This window comes from Ziziphus jujuba, chromosome 11, assembly GCF_031755915.1.
Source record: "Ziziphus jujuba cultivar Dongzao chromosome 11, ASM3175591v1".
In the NCBI taxonomy this organism is placed as follows: domain Eukaryota; kingdom Viridiplantae; phylum Streptophyta; class Magnoliopsida; order Rosales; family Rhamnaceae; genus Ziziphus; species Ziziphus jujuba.
The window spans coordinates 7,259,067-7,271,542 of NC_083389.1; the positions used below are offsets into that span (position 1 = coordinate 7,259,067).

At 34.3% G+C, this 12,476-nt stretch overlaps 1 protein-coding gene across 1 annotated transcript; it reads right to left on the bottom strand.

The window, feature by feature from the left end:
- Nucleotides 1-9,828: 9,828 nt before the first annotated feature.
- On the bottom strand, nucleotides 9,829-10,667 carry LOC107431918 (lachrymatory-factor synthase). Its single transcript, XM_016042948.4, has one exon. It carries the CDS (start codon nucleotides 10,571-10,573, stop codon nucleotides 10,055-10,057), a length of 519 nt encoding a protein of 172 aa, XP_015898434.3. The 5' UTR covers nucleotides 10,574-10,667; the 3' UTR covers nucleotides 9,829-10,054.
- Between the last annotated feature and the right edge of the window lie 1,809 nt (nucleotides 10,668-12,476).

Sequence of the window (12,476 nt, forward strand, 5' to 3'; positions counted from 1 at the left end):
GTCAAAGTACTCAACGAGATGAGAAAAACCAAGTCCGCCGGAGAGAAACGCAATGCTACATGCACCCACACGCACCGCCCGAATTTTTCTGTAGTAGGTCACATGCAGCAAGCGTTGTCTGGAGGTTGAAGACGACCACGTCATCGGCACGTCACTGCACGCAGCCACATCATCTGCCACACGACCCGACATGTTGTCAGCCACGTAATCGACATATCATCTACCATGTGTTGACACATCATCACAATCTGCCCCGTCATCAAAAGTTTCTAAAATTTTCGAACAGCCCCTGTATTTTTCAAAAATTGCATATTGACCCCTTAGTTTCTGTATTTACAGTTTGACCCCAGAATTTTGGGAAATTGCATTTTTGCAAAAAAATTGTTGGTAATTATATTTTGACCCAGAAGAGTCAAGTCCACCATTTTCGGCCATTCTGGACGCAATGGTTAACTTCATTTTGCCAAATTCAGCTCCGTTTTTTATCAAGCCATTATGTGAATGGAAGAATCATCTTCGGAAGCCATGGTTAAGCTCACTGCCACAAATTATACACTTTGGAGACCTTGGATGGAAGATCTCCTCAATTGTAAGGATTTGTTTGATCTTATAGAAGCTAAAAGAGTAAACCCTGATCCCAGCAAAGAACCAGAATGGAAGAAATTAAACAAGAAAACGATCGGTCAGATCAGGCAATGGATCGATCACAGTGTCTTCCATCATGTAGTAAAGGAAACGGATGCATATGCTCTCTGGACAAAATTGGAGGACATGTACCAAGCCAAGACTGCTCGGAACAAAGCCTTGTTGCTTAAGCGATTGGTAAATCTAAAATTACAGAGTGGAACTTCTGTAGTCAAGCATATTAGTGAGTTCCAGAGCTTGGTAAATAAACTATCTGCTGTGGATTACCAACTAGGGGATGAGGATCAGGCTCTCTAAGCTCTCTTCCAGATAGTTGGGAGATGCTAGTAGTCTTTCTCAGTAATTTGACTCCGAATGGCAAACTTACCATGTCTATGGTTAAGGATGCCCTATTTAATGAAGAGGTCAGGAGAAAGGTTATTGGCATGGGCCAGTCACATGGCCTCATCACAGAGAGAGGAAGACAACAAAGAGGTGGTCGAGATAGGAGGAGAGGCAGATCTACAGACGGCAGGAAATCATAATATAAGTGCTATCATTGTGGCCTAGAGGGTCACATGAAGAAGAACTGCAGAAAGTTGTTGAGAGAGTAGAGACTCCAAGGAAATCAGCCGAAGAAGGATGGAGAGACACTAGTCACTGTTACAGGAGAAGTGGCGCTCTGCTCCACCGAAGAAGAGACATGCCTTCATATATCAACCTAAGACGTTGAGTGGATAGTTGATATTGCAGTATCCTACCATGTCACTCCACATAGAGATTTCTTCAAAACGTACAAAGCAGGAGAGTTTGGTTCAATAAAAATGGGAAATTTCAGTTTCGCAAAGATTATGGGAACTGGTGATGTTCAAATAAAAATGAATATTGGTTGTACAATTACTTTGAAGGATTTTCGTCATGTTCCAGATCTTTGGCTCGATCTACTTTCGGGAGCAGCCTTAGATAAGCAAGGCTATGACAACCATTTCAGCAAAGGCATGTGGAAAATGACGAAAAGTCCTATAGTTGTCGCCCGAGAACATATTTGTGGAACGTTGTACAAGACTCATGTGAAAATATGTGCAGATAGTCTCAACATTGCAGAAGGAGAGGCAGTTAAAAATCTGTGGCACCAGAGACTCGGTCACATGAGTAAAAAAGGATTGTCTACTTTAGCAATGAAGAAGTTTATCGCTATTTGCAAGAACGTTGTGTTAGATCCTTGTAGTCACTACTTGTTTGGTAAGCAACATAGAGTCTCTTTTAGTTCCTTTGAATCAAGAAGATTAAAGTTGCTTAGTCTGATGCACTCTGATGTTTGTGGTCCCATGGAGATGGAATCATTAGGTGGCAACAGGTATTTTCTGACCTTCATTGATGATACTTCTTGGAAAGTGTGGGTGTATTTCTTAAAGACAAAGGACCAGGTATTGGATTACTTCAAACTGTTTCATACCATGGTAGAGTGTGAAACAGGAAAGAAGCTGAAATGTCTCCACTTAGATAATGGAGGTGGGTATACTTCCAAGGAGTTCGATGTTTACTGCAGAAGACACGGCATTCGACATGAGAAGATGGTCCCTCGCACCCCATAACATAACGGAGTAGCTAAGAGAATGACCCGAACCATTATGGAAAAGGTCAGAAGCTGTTCGTGTCGCCTGCTATTTGATCAACAAATCACCGTCAGTACCGTTGAATTTTGAAATTCTGAAGAAAATGTGGCCGGGTAAGATTCCCTTATACTCTCACTTAAGAGTGTTTGGTTTTTTAGCTTATGCACATGTATCCAAGGAGCTCAGACAGAAGCTCAACGCAAGATCTACTCTATGCATCTTTATAGGATATGGAGATGAAGAATTCGGATACAGGTTATGGGACCCGAAAACAAAGAAAGTTATTAGAAGCAGAGATGTAGTATTCCATGAAAACCAGACAATGGAAGACATCGAAAAGCCTAGAATGTCTCCTAATCGTAGTTCTAGTGCTGAGAATTTTATTCCTAATCTAGAATCTGCACAGATAGCCACAGAGGATAACGAGGTGCATGAAGATATGCCAGAAGCAGACCAGGAGGAAGAAGGGGATATTGAGCAGGGGAGACTCAATCCTCTCAAGAAGCTACAGGGCCATCACAATGATTAGATGATGGTACACCTCTTGAAATCAGTGGCTTACAAGTTTGGAGATCTGAGCGAGGCCGAATTCCATCAAAGAGATTTTCAGAATTTGAGTATATTCTGCTTACTGAAGAGGGGGAGCCAGAGAGTTTCCAGGTAGCTCTTTCTCATCAAGATAAGAAAAGTGGCTTCAAGTAATGCAAGATAAGATAAAATCCTTGTAGAAAAATCATACTTATGAGTTGGTTGAGCTTCCAATGGGAAAGAAGGCACTAAAGAATAAATGGGTGTTCAAGCTCAAGAAAGATGGCAGCGGAAGGGTAGTGAAATACAAAGCTCGATTGGTGGTCAAAGGATTTCTTTAGAAGAAAAGAATTGACTTTAACGAAATTTTCTCATTAGTGGTAAAAATGACTTCGATTCGAGTCATTTTTGGTTTAGTAGCAAGTCTAAACTTAGAGCTTGAATAGATGGATGTGAAGATAGAATTTCTTCACGGTGATTTACATGAGGAAATCTACATGGAGCAGCCAGAGGGATTTGAGATTTTAAGGAAAGAAAACCTCGTATGCAAGCTGAAGAAGAGTTTATATGGTCTCAAGCAAGCACTAAGACAATGATACAAGAAGTTTGACTCGTTTATGGTGAGTCAAGACTATATGAGGACTGCAGTAGACGGGTGTATTTATATTCAAAAATTTCTAGATGGAAACTTCATTACACTTTTGCTATATGTGGACGACATGTTGATCATTAGACATGATGCAATGAAAATTAGTCAGCTGAAGAAGGAATTGTCTAAGTCCTTTGATATGAAAGACTTAGGACCAGCTCAACAAATTTTGAAAATGCAAATAATCCGAGACAGGAAGAGCAGAAGGTTATGGCTATCTCAGGCGAAGTATGTTGAACGAGTGATAGAGAGATTCAACATGGATAAAGCCAAACCAGTCAACATTCCACTTGCAAATCATTTCAAGTTGAGAAAGAGATTGTGCCCCTCATCCCAAAAAGAGATAGAGGAGATGGCTTCAATACCATATTGTTCAACAGTAGGAAGTCTGATGTACACTATGGTGTGTATTAGACTAGACTTTGCTCATGCAGTAGGCGTCGTGAGCAGATTTCTTTCAAATCCTGGAAAGAAACACTGGGAAGTAGTCAAGTGGACTCTCAGGTATCTGAAGGGTACATTAAAGCTATGTTTGTACTTCAGGGGGGGTAACCCAGTCTTAGAAGGCTATACAGATGCAGATATGGCCGGAGACCATGATAATAAGAAGTCTACGTCAGGTTATCTTTACACTTTTACAAGGGGAGCTGTGTAATGGCAGTCAAGGTTGCAAAAGTGTGTAGCTTTATCCACTACAGAAGCAGAGTACATTGCCGCAGTAGAAGCGGGTAAGGAAATGTTGTGGTTAAAGCGTTTTCTCACAGAATTGGACATCAAGCAAGAAGACTACAAGATACATTGTGATAATCAAAGTGCCATAGATTTGAGCAAGAACTCAATGTATCATTCCCATACAAAAGCACATTGACATCTGCTATCATTTGATACGCGAAGTAATAGAACAACAGTTGCTGAAACTGATGAAGATCCATACAAAGGAGAATCCAGCAAATATGCTAACAAAAGTTGTTGCTCAAGAGAAGCTGAAGCTATGCAGAGACATAGTTGGAATGGATAGCAGATGATCATCAGTTTTTAAATGCCGCTGGAGGGGGAGAATTGTGAAGTCCAGCTGCATCTCCACCGATAGTGTGAAACCAGCCACATTGCCACCGTTCAGCCACCATATTTGACAATCGTTGCTACATTTAAGACCGAAAAACAACTTGCTCAACAATTGTGGGCAATTGTCAGAACCGGTTGAAGATGGAGGACATGCAACCGACCTTATGAGCCTATAAATAGGCTCCATCCCGTTGCATCTCCAAGCCAAGCCGAGCAATCTCAGTATCATCCTAAGTGAGGAGTGTTGAGAGCTTTTAAGACTCCAGAGAGAGCTTGAGAGAAGAGTTGAAACTCCAGGAGAGAGATTTCATGTGAGAATCCAAGAGAGAAGTTTCGTATTTTTGTAATCTATTTCCAAGAAAGTAATAGAATTACATTTTTATTTTTCTTCTTATATTTCTTCTCTATAGTGGTCAGAGAACCACAACAATATTTGTCACAAGGAAGCATCCAAGGTCCCCTTCTGTTCTTGCTTTTCTTCTTGATTTATATGTGTTGATGGGTATACTTCATATACATTTGTTATGCATATTTGCTTCTAAGCGTGTTTTTTCTTCCTTGATCAAGGATATAATTGACAATTAATTTCCAGGGTAAAGCTTGATTGTTTATGATTTCAAGCGATTGAAACTTGTATTCTTTGTACCATTACTTTCCTCTAATGAATGTCCAAAAACATGACTACTGCTTTACTTTATTATTGAAATTTAAATGAATTGCTTTAGTTTGTATGTGTATTTAGTATGAAATGAACATACTAAACTTTAGGTACTCTGTTTCATGTCTTATAAACGACAGAAATGCATGAATTATATACAAACATACATAATGTTAACATGTAAATGACAATTTATTTACATATAGACACATGATTTTGGCAGAGTTGGGGTTTTTGGTGATTTCTAGAAGAGTATATGTAGTTTAAATTAAAATTAGATAACAAAAATTAGTAAAGTAAATTCAGGAGATGTTAGTAGCTTCTTGACCTTTTGACAATAAAATGCATTTTCAATAGATATAACAGTTTCTTAATTCCAGGACGCTTAATCATTAACACTTATATTTTTTATTGTGCAGTGCATCATTTGCTTTGGCTATTTGCTTCTTAATACAGAAAAGCTTCTCTTCTGGGGCTTGAATTACTTGTACAGCAAGGGGTTCATGGTGTGGTTTGTGTTAATTAGTGTAAATTATTTAAATGTAATGGTGTCGTTTGTGCAAGGATAAAGTGATATAATAAAAATGCAATACTTTGTTTTGTTAGGGAGAAAAGGCCGCTGGGGGATTGGCCCAGGGCTCTTCCTCCCCTGTGCATGTGTGGGTGGTGTGTTGCTTTCTATTTCTCATTTCTTTTCCTTTCAACATTCCCTCTTCAATGTTTCTCTTATTTTCCCATCTCCACATTCTTCTTTACTTTTTCTCTTTTCCATGTTTCCTATCTATTTTCTCCATATGTTTTTCTCTCTAATTTCTTTTTATTTTCTTTCTCTGTTTTCTCTATTTGATTTATCTTTCTTCTTTGTCCTTCTAGTTTCTCTCTTTGTTTTATTTCTTTACTTTCTTTTTGTTCTCTCTCTTTATTTCTCCTAAGTTTTCTCAATTTACTTTTTTTTTTCTTCACTTTTTCTCTACAGTTTTTTTTTTCTCTCTCTAATTTATGCTCTATTTTCTCATTTTACATTTTTATCTTTTGATTTTCTCTTTTTACTTTCCTTCATGCTTTCTCTTAAGAATTTCTCTCTATTTTTGTCTTCAATTTTTCTTCACTCTCTAATTTCTTTCTTATTATTGCCTATGGATAAATTGTTTGATTCACATGTTATTTATGCTAATTTTATAAAATTCCATTTATGTCTTTTATAGGTTAAAAATAAACAAAATTATATAAATAAATCAAATATACCATTAGAATTGATAGTATTTTGTAAAAAAAAAAAAAAATTAAAAATGAAAAACAAAGAAAGGAAAAGATTTAATTTTTTTTTTAGGTATATGACTTTTTAAACGTACAAAATTGATATTCAAACCTAGTGGAGAAAAACAACACTACGAAGAAAAAGTATACAAAAAAAAAAAATGAAGATAATTTTTAAAATATACTTGCATTTTTTCTAGAAGTAGAGAAAAAATAAACTATAATTTTATTAGATAAAATACAAATAAAGACTTAACATACAAATTTAAGATTAAATGAAAATAAAATAAATAGTATTACATGTAATTAGAATTCAAAGGAAGAATATATATTTTACTAAAACTACTCACCTAATTACTCGTACATTCTTCTATTACATGTAATAATTTCAATAAACTTAAAAAATTTCAATGCATATGAAGCTTTTTTATTATTATTATTATTAAAGAAGTAGTATTAAAATAATTATATGTGTATATATATTTTACTAAAACTACTCACCTAATTACTCGTACATTCTTCTATTACATGTAATAATTTCAATAAACTTAAAAATTTTCAATGCATATGAAGCTTTTTTATTATTATTATTAAAGAAGTAGTATTAAACTAATTATATGTGTACAAGAATTATCTCATAGAGTAAAAAGGAAAGTTTTTTAACTATGAAAAAGAAAAACTGAAAATGGAAAAAATTAATTATCAACTAAAAATTTTTAAAAACTAAAATTAAAATTATAAAATTTTAGGAATTTATTTTAATATTAGATACCAAAAAAACTACGAAACTAATGAATCCTAATTTTATCTAAGTAAATAACGTAAATAATATAAATCTTTTCTAAGTAAATGCAATATAAGATGTAACAAAATCCCAAAATATAAAAAATGAAATAAATAAATAGAAACCTTTAGATTGTAGCAAAGGACATAAAATTTGCATTGCTAGCTTGTGAAACAAATGAGTTATCCTGTGGCAGTAACTAGGAAAATAAGCTAGAGAGATAAATGCTAGAGAAATTTGAGAGAATGGAGAAGGAAAACGATGGGAAGGAAGTTGGAAAAAGTAGAGAAAAAATCTTTTGATAACTGAGAAAATGGGGAGAAAGTAGGGAGAGAGGAAAGAAAATGTAGTGAAGTGTGGGAAGAAAGTAGTGAGAAAGTGTAAGGAGTATATGCATATGGGGAGAAGAACAAAAATGGAATTAAAGAGAAAAAACAAGGAGAGTACAGAAGGGTGGAGAGAAAAATGCAAATAGATAAATTAGAGAGAAACTAGAAAGAGAAAGGAGAGAGAGGAGAAAGTAGAGTTAAAGGTTAGTTGGAAGAGAGAGAAGGTAAAGAAAGAGAGGGAGAGAAGAAATTTAGGAGGAATTAGAGAGAGGAATTCGAAAGGTGGAAAGAGAAATCTAATAGAAATAGTCAAATATGGCGGGGGAGGTTTTGATTTTTTTTTTTTTTTTGGGGCTACTCATGGAATGTTTTAATGAATGTTGAATTTATATAATTCTTATTTTATAAACTTCTTGCAATTCAGGAAGCTTTCTTATTATGAAGTTAATATCATCACCATCCTATCCAATTTTTTGAATACAAAGTTATCATTTGAATGCATATAAATACTACAATAAAGTTATCATTTGAAATGAAATTACCCAATGCATGTTGCAGGAATATATATGTACTATAGAAGACTGCTTTCAAAAAGATGGTATAAAGCCAGGTAGGCAACAACGCCTGCTTGACCCCTAAATTTTTGAGAAAACATACTCAATGAGCTTGATCAAACCATTACAGGGCACTGCCACGTTTCTTTCTAGTTCTCCTGTGTTTTATTTACATTTTTTAGCTCTCCTGTGTTTAAACTATGTAACTTAATTACTAAATGAAGTTGCTGAGTCGATGCTCTGTCCTTGTGTAGGATGGTGCTAAAGAGCATTGGTTTCAAATCAATACCATTTGATGGTTCATTCTTTGACCATAAGAAAAAATAAATAAATAAATAAAGCAGCCCGATGAATACCAACTTTAGGACTTAGTGCTTGCATTTTATTTTCTCTCATGGGAACGCTCTATTTTCCTATGAAATTGATAATCCCAGTTTTGGATATGCAAGTAAGAACTGCTAGTGTGAAAGTTGTCATGCATGCTGACCAAGGCTGCCCATATCGATCATATTTAAGCCATTAACAAATGAGATAAATGCCAACACTTGAAGAATTTGAAAGGCCTGAACTTAGTAAAAGATAATTACTTACTCAGAATTTGTATTCATATCATCAAATTTAATGTTTAAACATGCATATTTTGAATTTGAAAATGAAGAGGCAGTTAGAAGACTGCTCAGTCAATGTGACAATACCGAGCATTCCCATGATATAAAATAAAATGCAAGCTATATAAGTCCTGAAGTTGGGAATCATATAGTTCTCTAATTTTTACCTTTATTATGGTCAAGGGGCAAACCATCAACTGGTGTTTGATTGGTAATCAATGCTCGTTAGCACCATCCTACACAAGGACAGAGAATGTTCCAGGTAATTATAACCTCAACTCAACAACCTCATTTAGTAATAATGAAATTACATGCAGTTTAGAGTAGCAAAAACAGAGGATTTTTCAACTTGTTCCAATTCAAAAATTCTATTTTGAAGCAAAGTGATCCATACTGTGATGTGGGACAACAAGATCTTGAACAGATCATAATCTTAGAAATTTTACAAACTTGACACACATAGGTACAAAATTTTTAAGAGGATCAATTCCTTATCAGTTCAACTACATGAATAATTAGCGATGGATTCCAGAAGAAAGAATCTGCATCAAAGATCTTCAAATTGTTGGGTACCTACAGCTGTATATGTTTTCCAGATTCGACACCTACAAAGTGAATCAAACTAATAACTAGCAGCAAATACTTTCTGCCTTTAATATAATAGCTCTATGATAGCAATTTAGTTATGTGAAATTTGACCATATGACCTTCAACCTTTCGTATTACTAGCTAGTAATTTGATTGTTCGATAATGAATATTGATTAACTAAGATCGATTAAGAGCTGTCTACAAACATTTTTGGCACAGCCTTATTACCATGCATTGAAGCTTTTACTTCCACTTACAGCATAATTGTTATCTGTTTGGCCATGTAATGGAAAATTTATTATTAATTTTCAATTTTAAATACATAAAGCCAACCTTTAGTGAAAGAAAATTTTCCGTTTTTAGAACTAATAATCAATGAGGCATAATATATCCAAAGAAACACAGTCCTGAATAATGATAACTAATATTTGATAGCTCAATTTTTTCTCCTTTTTTGGTTTGGAAATAATTTGAAAGAAAACAACTGCTGAATCCATGAAAGACACTCCAGCAGTCATACAGGGAACTAGAAGAACCTCAATTTAACAACTTATTAGACCACGCAAATATAAATATAAATATGCTTGCACTCAATTGTTGAAACATACATTGAACAACAAATTTACCAGTTGAGTTGATAAAACCCAATGCAGGTGCTTTGCCAAACGATCAGAATCACAGCAAAAGAAGTAGCAGAAACAAGAAAAAGGCCAACCAAATAGTAGCTAGAGGCCTAGAGCATATAGTTGCTTAATTTTATTTTATATTTTTGAACGAAATATTATAAGCGCTTTTATTGTTGAGTGATTTTACAGTAGTCCTTAAGAGCTTCTTCCATTCTGGTAGCCATGACTTGCAGACCTGTCCCAATAAAAAAGTCCAAATCCTTGAGTGTCCAGCCTTCCACTGGTTCAACTTCATAGCTCCATTCTAGGCTGCATCCATCTTCCCCTTTTGTTATCACTTTAACCGTCGAAATATACGAATTGAATCCGACATTCCCATCTACAATTGAATAAGTGAAGGTGAGCTTGGTCCTGTCAATGGCCAAAAGTTTCTGCTTAGTCCAATTCACTCTCACTTTGTCTCCATCACAATTCACTGGAGTGTTGAAACCAGCACAGAAACGTACACAACCAGGTTGCCCACAAATGCCTTCCACAGGTAGACAGGTTGTGAGAGTTGGAAACCATTTGTGAAGGCCACAGAAATCTTCTAGAAGTGGCCAAACTTGTTCTGCTTTGAATCCTACTACTTCTGCGGTTGTTCTGCCTTCCCATTTTGGCTTTTGTTGTTGCTGAGAATTTTCCATTTTCTATGCAAGAAATAATCCCACTCAATGCAAGAACCAATATTTTAAAAAAAGAGAAAAAGCTTTAATTAGAAAATGGATTATGGTTTCAGAGAATATCGTGAGAGGGCTTAATATAGAGGTTATCCCGACATGTGTAGTACAATTATTTGCACATATTCAGTTTTTATTTATTTATTTTTTTTAAAAGTGCAATTATTGAATTAATTTTTGAGGTGCTAGAAGGTCGACAAAGATGTATGCCTAATTCAGTACTATTACGTAAAAATAATTGTACGAGATTTACATACTCGCCAGCTTTGCCACGAGTGTTTTTTTTTTTTTGGTAATAGCTTTGCCACGAGTTTCATGCCGCTAATAGTCTGAATTGAGTTTATTTATTTATTTATTTTTTGAAAAAATTATTTTTTTATTTTTTGGCAATTAAAAGTCGAATTTTTTTTTTTTTGGCTACAAATTAGAAGTTAATAATGTTAAAGTTGGATAAAAGATAACTTCTCACCCCCCATTGGATGGGTTTTTTAGTTTATTAACAATACATTATTACGTAATAAAATGAAATAAATATACTATCAAAACGTCTGGTACTAGTAAAAAAAAAATATATATATATATATATATATTATCAAAATGGTGGTTTCCTTAAAAGAAGTTATGCATATTCTTAAAATTTTGGAAAAAAAAAAAAAAATTTACAAAAATATCCGATGTCAAAGCAGTGCCGGGCAATGATAGGTCCAACAGATTATTAATAAAAGGACCTTCTTGAAGAACATCTTGAGCTGCATTAGGAGCCCCTTCTCCTATTCCATCTTTTTATGCCTGCTTTCTCTCCTCTGCAACAACAGACAGCTAATTCCCTTTCTCTTCACGCCCATCACATGCCATGCAACATCTTATCAATTGTACTTCTCTGCGAATTTCCCCTCTCCCTGTTCACAAGCTCAAGCCCTCCTACTCTGCTACCTCTCCGTCCAATGGGCCTCAGGCAAGCCCGAAACTTAATGGAGCCCCACTGACCCAAAAGCCAGGGCCTGACCCATATTTAGAGGTCCATAACAGAATTTTTTTTTCTTTTTTTTTTTTTTTGGCAAAAACAACAAAGATATTTTATCTTGAAATTGTGAGGACTCATGAAAAGAACTTATCACATCAGCATTATTGCATAAAACGACTTTTTCTTATTATTATTATTATTATTATTTTCTTTTCTTTTTCTTTTTCAACTTCTTGATTCCTTACCAGGAAATATAAATGTATTATTGATGAAACAGACTTGGTTTACTTTAAGAACCCAAACCAGCTTAGAATGAAAAATAAAAAAATAAAAAAAAAAATTAACTAGACAAATCATGATTATTATCAAAACTATTGGAAAATTTTCAAAAAATGCTCCATATTATTTGTAAGGAATATAACTATTTCTCTCATAATTGTAAAATCTCTTAATTCTATCCATGACCTAACATTTATGACATAACTATGTATAGTTAAAAAATTTTAAAACCTATAACATTGAGTCCGTTAAGGATTAATATATATTTTCCTTTTTCTCTTAAGATTTTGAAGAGGTTAATGATAATTTTTAATTAAAAAGGAATGGGATATGATACTATCAGACCAACTTTATTTAATTTGAAGGGGTGTGATTAACATTGACTAAATTTAAATGTTTAAAAGTTGTTGAAAGTATTTTTGTCATGTATGCCACATAGAAGAAAGAAAATGTTATGTGAATGGATTTTTAGCGGCAATGTGTTAAATGTAATTTTTAGAACTTGAAAGATTAAATCTTGATTAAAAAAAGATTAAAAGACCTAGGTATAATATATCTATTATATTAAATGAAAATGTTAACATAGCATTTTTTATTAAAAATTCTATCAATAAGTGATTTAATGGC

Bases quoted from the DNA above. Each gene is read 5' to 3' on its own strand.
- LOC107431918 (XM_016042948.4), bottom strand. From the start codon at position 10,573: ATGGAAAATTCTCAGCAACAACAAAAGCCAAAATGGGAAGGCAGAACA.